This window comes from Notolepis coatsorum (genome assembly GCF_963971535.1).
Source record: "Notolepis coatsorum genome assembly, chromosome: 3".
In the NCBI taxonomy this organism is placed as follows: Eukaryota; Metazoa; Chordata; class Actinopteri; order Aulopiformes; family Paralepididae; genus Notolepis; species Notolepis coatsorum.
The window spans coordinates 81,390,435-81,398,341 of record NC_140167.1 but is presented as its reverse complement, the minus strand read 5'-3'; the positions used below and the strand labels follow the sequence as shown (position 1 = coordinate 81,398,341).

Genomic DNA, 7,907 nt, shown 5'->3' with positions numbered 1-7,907 from the left:
TGCAGATATACCCTACCCTACTCGGGAATTGGGGGAGGGGGGGGGGGGTCGAAAAATACAATGGAACGGCATCAGATGTCATTCAAACATGGTGGCACACACTGTACATGCTTAACTGTATATTTGCATATCTTGTATGTCACAAATGTAACAGTACTGTATATCTGTATGTCATGTATGTCATAAATGCCATGATTATAATCATGGCATTTATGACATACACAACATACAGATATAATAATTTAATCTATATTATTATATCTGTATGTTGTGTATGTCATAAATGCCATGATTAGATTAGATGATTAGATTAGATTATTATATCTGTATATACTCTGTTAGGATCTATGGGTAACAGTACTGTATATTTGCATATCGTATATGTCACAAATGTAACAGTACTATACCTGTATGTATGTCCCTATGCCATAAATGTCATGATGTCATATTATGTTGTGTATGTCATGACTCCCTGGAAGAAGAGATCTTGTATCTCAATGGGACATTCCTGGATAAATAAAGGATAAATAAAAAATAAAATGTCATAAATGTCACTATGAATTGAAAATGGGGGACCCTGATGTAAACAAGACAAACGTCTTTCTCAAGGTCTGCATCCCCTTAACAATTGTGTGTATTGAGCTGTACTGTATTGTACCCATTCTGCAATCTGTTAAATAAAGTTTTCATTCATTCATTCATTCATTCATTCATTCATTCATTCATTCATTAATTCATTGAAACTAGATTATCATTCTTACCAGTGTGGCAGGCAGCCCCAATACAAATATATTGTGTTCAGAACCCAGTCACACAAACACCAGCGTATAAACTACACATTTATTTGTACAAATCTGGTTTCTTTCCGATCCGGGAAACATGGGAACGCACCTGAAAGTCGTTCATTCCGAATTTCCAACTGGGAACTTCTGAGCTCTTATACTTTCAATGGAACGCAGCATAATGACGTCATCCTGTGTATCGTTAGCGGTCATCTGGAGCAACAGAAGTGAGTCTAGCGTGTCCCACGTTCAACCTTAAAACACATCATCATAATAACAATATAACCAATTTAGTGTAAACATTTTGACACTTGTATTAGGACGCTATTTGGTAACCGTTTATTGTGTGTAATTTGCAGGTCTGCTAGGATATCGGTTGGTTTATTATTATATATATTATATTATTATGTAATACAGACAGCTAAGCTAACGTCAACTAACTGTTGTGTTGTAGTGTAAGTTGTATTTTTTAAGTTAATTCCCCCCCTTATTACAAAACATGTTTTTATATATATTTTTTGTTTTATTTTTTTATTCAAATGACAATCCACAATATTACAACAGATGTGATTGATTGATTGAAAACTTTAACATATTGCAGAATGGGTACAATACAGTACAGCTCAACAAGACGAAAGTCTTTCTGGTCTGCATCCTCTTAGCAGTTGTATGTATTGAGCCTCAATACATACAACTGCTAAGAGGATGCAGACCAGAGAAATACTTTCGTCTTGTTTACATAAGGGTCCTCCATTTTCAATTCATCAAGACATATACAAATATACAGTACTGTTAAAAGATGATCATTCCGAAGGGGAAGAAACGTAGCCCCTTTAGGAAGAAACTGTACATTGGAGGGGGTTGGGGGGGATTTTGACATTTACCGGGGCCAGTTTCTAATTGCAGCCTCCCGTAGGTGCTCGCAGAGAGCGGTTTTGAAGGAGGGTAGGGATTCACATTCCTTTACAGCTGTGGGTAGGGCGTTCCACATTGTTGTGGCATAATTGCGAAACGTGTTTAGTCCCTTGTTTGAGCCGAATCTGGGTTGAACATGATTTGTGGAACTCCCTCTGGTGTTGTGGTCGTGGACTTCACTGACCTTTGGGAAGTATTTCAACATGTACATGGGTATCTTAGTGGTGTAGTGTATCTTGAAGACCAGACCCATTGCAAGTTGCTGTACTCTGTCGTCTACTCTAAACTATCCTAGGTTGTCAAAGTGGGCAGGGGTGAGGTGGGTTTTAGGAGTAAGGCCAAGCAGTAGTCTGACCAGTTTGTACAGGTGTGAAGATGGTTACAAGCAGTTATAAATAACAAGCTTACAAATGTACAATCAGCTTGAGGAAAAAAGAAAAAAACAAGGGTTGAAAATATTCTAGACATAGATGGCCTTGGGTTTTGTTGAGTGTTTTTAAGGGCGATGAGATATATTTCAATGTTTTTTCTAAAAACGATGAAATCATTAAATGTATGGATATTGTGGTGGAAAATAGCCGAAGCTAATAACTTACTCAGTCAAAAGAGGATGACCCTCAACGAGGTGTTTAGCTAAGACCCCACAGGAAGAGAGAGCCCCCTCTTCAACATCTTTATACATAAACAAAAAACACACAACATATGGGGGTGTCATGACATTTTGGGGAAAGATGGGGGAGGCTTTTCATGAGGGATGGGGGTAGGAAGGAAAGATGGGTGAGGGAGATCAAAGAGGGGGGGAAGGGAGTCTTAACACTCCCACAATGTAAAATGTAATATACATTAATTGCAAAGATATAATTGTAACCAGAGTCCAAGGATCAGGCACCAAAAATTACATATTTTTTAGTAAGAGTGAAGTCACTCCAAACATTGAGTAGTTGTAAGTTAATAATAATAGACCTCTCACATGGCCACATCATTATGGCATTATATGGGGTTAATGTTGTCATTGATGCTGCATGTGAGGTTAATGGAAAAATTGCGTTCATCACCAAAATATTTTATATGATTTTATTTAAAAGCCAAATTAATAACCCTGAATGACCGGATGTTGCAGAGAATGCACTGACACTGGTGATGTTTGGTGACGTTTTGGCTTGCAATCTTTCCTCTTTTAAAGCCGATGCTTAAAATTCAAAAACCCGTCTTGTCAGATTACTTATTAATAGTCCATTTATTTTCCTAGGGCTACAGATGAAGCTAGGAGAGATCTATTAATAGTTAATTTATTTTCCTAGGGCTACAGATGAAGCTAGGAGAGATATATTAATAGTTAATTTATTTCCCTAGAGCTACAGATGAAGCTAGGAGTGATATTAATAGTCCATTCGTTTTCCTAGAAGTGTAGCAGAGACTGGACACTCGGAGAGGTCTATAAGAAGATGGGTATCATCCGCGTGTTATTCACTCTCCTCAACATCAACAACCCCCGTGTCATCGAGAAGCTGGCCGAGTCGAGACTCATCCGCCGGGCGGCCCAGATCGCCGCCTACGCCATCACCAAGGCCCAGATAGCCGGCAGGGACGTCTCTGAGCGGGCGCTGAGGTCCCCCACCCTGCACCAGGCCAGGGAGGAGGCCGGGAGAGTGCCGCAGGACCCGGGAGAGATGGGGAGCCGCTTCAGGAGAGTCAGAGACACGTTCGTTAAAGAGGTCAAGGACGGTTTGCGAGAAGGCTCCAGACAGATCAAGAAGTAAGGATGTTTATGGATCCGCTGACGACAAACCTGTATTCTGCTGCTTTCGCTGGACTGATTGAAGGAATGTCTTGACATTCGTGGATGTTGCCCATCAGTTATCTGACATGACGTTTCATTCCCTTTTAATTTAAAGGTGCTATAGATAACATTCAGCCACTAGATGTCGCACTAGAGCACCAGCATGTCATTGATCCAATCAGGTGCATTCCACGTGGGGAAATGGGAAGTAGGGAGGGGATACATGCAAACAACATTCATTTTGGACTTGCCAATTTTTTTGAATGATAACTTCATTAATCAATATTTTTTTAAATAATTATATCCATATAAATATAATAATAATTTTCTTCTTCTTCTTCTTCTTCTTCTTCTTCTTCTTCTTCTTCTTCTTCTTCTTCTTCTTCTTCTTCTTCTTCTTCTTCTTCTTCTTCTTCTTCTTCTTCTTCTTCTTCTTCTTCTTCTTCTTCTTCTTCTTCTTCTTATTATTATTATTAAAAATGTATTACTCTACATAAAATGTTTATCTATGGCACCTTTAAGAGGATGAAATTGAAAAGGGATGGTGTTTAGTTTATTGCCCCACATCCCCATCCATCTTACCCCTTTCCCACAATCCCTTGCTACATCCTAACAGATATCCCCTCTTGGTTGGAAACACCGGGCCTGCCTGGTTGTTTTCATAATGTCATTCAAGCAGATAATCACTTAATTCTGGACAGAGTCCATGAGCCAAAACGGGGACAAAGGTGAACGTGTTCTCTGTACAGGACACTAGAGACACTCAGGAGACAGGTGGACATGTGACTGAATGTATGACGTGTTCTCTTTACAGGACACTAGAGACAGTCAGGAGACATTTATTAGGCTTTTCTAATGTCCCTGAAACTAACTTAAAGGTAGTGTCATCAAACTGCAACCTATGGGCAAAAGAGCCCCACTTGGTATTGCACTTTGTTTAACATTTTTTGTTTTGGTCTGACATCTGGGTTGGAGTTTAGTAACTTATGAACAGTGAATTTCTCCAGACCGCTCTTGACAGAGCCTGCCGTGTGGCCAGCAGTAGTAACCCACCCATCCCCACTCAACTCCAACCCACACATCAGACCAAAACAAAAAAATGTAAACAAAGTGCAATACCAAGTGGGGCTCTTTTGCCTATAGGTCGCAGTTTGACGACATTACAGATTCTTCCTTTAAAGACTGAAACTGTACTACAAGGCAGGACATTAATACAAGTTAACTGTGTGTTAATCCTTGAAGCTGTGAGTTGGTCCATTCAACCAACCATACCTTTACCACAGGACACACACTGGGTTACAAGTTATATTTTATTGGATTATTGGGTTTTTCTCTAGGAGGGTTTAAGATGAGGCCTTTGTTAGTTACCTCAGAAACTTGCCTGAGCCTCCAGTGTTTATTGCAATGTTCGCCAAATGTGTGTGTGTGTGTGTGTGTGTGTGTGTGTGTGTGTGTGTGTGTGTGTGTGTGTGTGTGTGTGTGTGTGAGTGAGTCTATTAAAAGTGACTTGAGTGAAAAACATTTAAATTTAGAACAGCATGGTAATAAAATGACTTAAATGTTTCTGTTGTGTCTTGTCGTCTATGTGTACCCATGACACATACAAGTTAACGGCACATTAAGCTAATATATCTATACGTCTACTATACACTCAGAGTGAAGCACTGAAGGTGGACACTGCTAGACGAACCACCACCACTGACCAGGGTTGGGTACCGTTCACATTTGTTCCTGGAATTCGGTATCGGTACCCAACGGTAACTAAACTTTCTTCGTTACTTAATGTTTTTATTTAAAAAAATAAGTCCAAACTTCGCAACTTCAACATTGTTATTTATTTAGAACCGTTTGTTATTTACTGTTTTAACACACCACACAAAATAAATGATCATGTATTTTGTTTGTAAATGTTTAAATATCAACATTATCTGGCCTCAGTAAATATGATCAAACTCCTCTGATCTCGTCTGGTCTTTCCAAAGACCCAAGAGACGGGACAGTATATATATATATTTGTGGAAAAGGCTCCCTCTTGTCTAGCATATTACACTCATACTAAACACGTAAAGGTACCGAAATTTGCTACCGATTGATCTAATCGGTACTCTGTAGTACCGATGTAATTCGGTCGGTACCCTTAGAAGTACAGAGTTCGGTACCCATCCCTACCACTGACCCTCGGCTGGGGTGCAGGCCTCCTGCTGACTTGTACACGTGTGTAAGTCGCGTTTGGATAAAAGCATCAGCTAAATGTAAACGTAAAAGTTCACCTAGTCATAGGAAAGGAGGAACATTAAAGATGTTATACATTTATTGGCTCACAAATCAACAATTTTACTTTTGAGTAATACAATATTGCATATAGCGTTTCTGCTATTGACGACTCACCAACTCGTTATTTCTCACTTCATGTTTATTCAACTCTCAGGTATGGGTCTTGGGTACAAAGACTCGGTGCATCATCTCTGCTTGCATTCCCATAACCCAGGGGTCGGAAACCTGCGGCGCTTAGCCACTCTGCTGTGGCTCCCTGTTACTTAAAAAAAATATTGAAAATTAAATAAACTTAATTTTAATTTTCTTTTTTTACATCTCTTATTTTGGAGATCGAGGTCATACTGTGGCACTGAAATGAAAAAATATTTCGTCAACTAAAATAATTCAACTAAAATATACATCACACCCCGCACCTCTCCCTGCAGTCTGCAGGTGGCTAATCTTGAGTTTCCGACCCCCCAGTAAGCTAACCATGGAAATCCCAAAAAAGGAAAGCCAGAGGAAAATAGAGGGTTTAATTCAGCGTGGACAGATTAATTTGCTTTCACGACTAATGATGCAGGCTTACCTGTATGCCTGATATGTGGTGAGAAATTTGCGAACAACAAAAAATTTACTTTTTATTTTATAAAATGTTCACAAATAAGGGAAGGACTCAAATAGAGCTGCATAATTCTGTATATTATTTCAAAGTAGGTCTACAGATGCCAGTGTTTTTTCTCCTCTTCTGTGTTTTATTTCAAAGTAGGTCTACAGATGCCAGTGTTTTTTCTCCTCTTCTGTGTTTTATTTCAAAGTAGGTCTACAGATGCCAGTCTTTTTTCAAAGTGGACTACTTTTTATTTGATACATTTTCCACAAATAAGGGAAGGACTCAAATACCTGCATAGTTCAGGGTTTTATTTCAAAGTAGGTCTACAGATGCCAGTGTTGTTTCTCCTCTTCTGTGTTTTATTTCAAAGTAGGTCTACACATGGTAGTCTTTTTTCAAAGTGGACTACTTTTTATTTTATAAATGTTCCACAAATAAGGGAAGGACTCAAATATACCTGCATAGTTCAGGGTTTTATTTCAAAGTCGGTCTACACATGCCAGTCTTTTTTCACCTCTTCATAAGAGTTTGAGGTTTTCCTTTGTTATAACGGGTAAAAACAGCAATAAAATGTCAACAATTTTCTTTTTGTTGTTTTATAATTCCATTAATGCAACAAACTGTGTGCTATAAGTATGAAGAATAATAAATCGCAAATTACTTTGGGTATGCAATCATCAGGCGTTTTATGCTAAACGTATGCTTGGGGAAATGGGGATAACTATATATAAAATGTTATACACTGTGTTATCTTCATTTTAAGGGTAAATTGGTTTTGCGGCTCCAGATGAATTTTATTTTGTAGGGGGGGGGGGGGGGATAGCTCTTTTGAAGCTCAAACTTCAGTACCGATCCGACCCATCACTTACTGAACATCATACAACAGTTAGTTCCAATCAGGTCATCTGATAAAAAAAAAATTAAATAAAAGAAAAAATCTAACCAACCTTTCATGCACTTGTCCTAAACTAACCTACACTGTAGCACTCAACACTTTGATGAACATTGTTACTCAGCTGATAGAGTTGTGCCCTTCCTGATGTCGCTTTGGATAAAAGCCTCAGCTAAATGACAAAATTTGGTCGAGAGACGTTCCATGAGTGCTGGTATTCAGTATCACTCCATCGCACAGGTGTTCCGGGGGCGACAGTGGCTCGGGAGGTACAGTAGAGCTGTCGTCTGGCAATCCGGAGGTTCCTGGTTCGATTCCCGCTCCTCCCGGGCAGCATGTCGATGTATCCTTGAGCAAGACACTAGTTAACCCCTAACTGCTCCCGATGAGCAGGTTGGCACTTTGCATGGTTGCCTCCGCCGTCGGACGTCGGTGTGTGAATGTGTGTGTGAATGGGTAAAAAGATGTGAGTAACAAATTGTAAAGCGCTTTGGATAAAAGCGCTATATAAAAAAGCAGCCATTTACCATGAACCTACCGGCCCCCAAGGGGCCCATTTACCACCCCTGCTTCTCTATACCGTAACTATTTTAGTATTTGCGCTCTCGAAAACAGACATATACGCCTTATTACGGTAATCCAAAAACTCCGGAAGTAGTCGCCGGAAGT

General features: G+C 39.5%; 1 protein-coding gene across 1 annotated transcript; it reads left to right on the top strand.

Moving 5' to 3' along the window:
• Nucleotides 1-975: 975 nt before the first annotated feature.
• Nucleotides 976-4,998, top strand: LOC311225595 (protein NCBP2AS2-like). The gene is made up of 2 exons (XM_084310961.1): nucleotides 976-1,009; nucleotides 3,101-4,998. The coding sequence occupies exon 2, from the start codon at nucleotides 3,143-3,145 to the stop codon at nucleotides 3,455-3,457; it is 315 nt and encodes a 104-aa protein (XP_084167087.1). The 5' UTR covers nucleotides 976-1,009; nucleotides 3,101-3,142; the 3' UTR covers nucleotides 3,458-4,998.
• The last annotated feature ends 2,909 nt before the right edge of the window (nucleotides 4,999-7,907 follow it).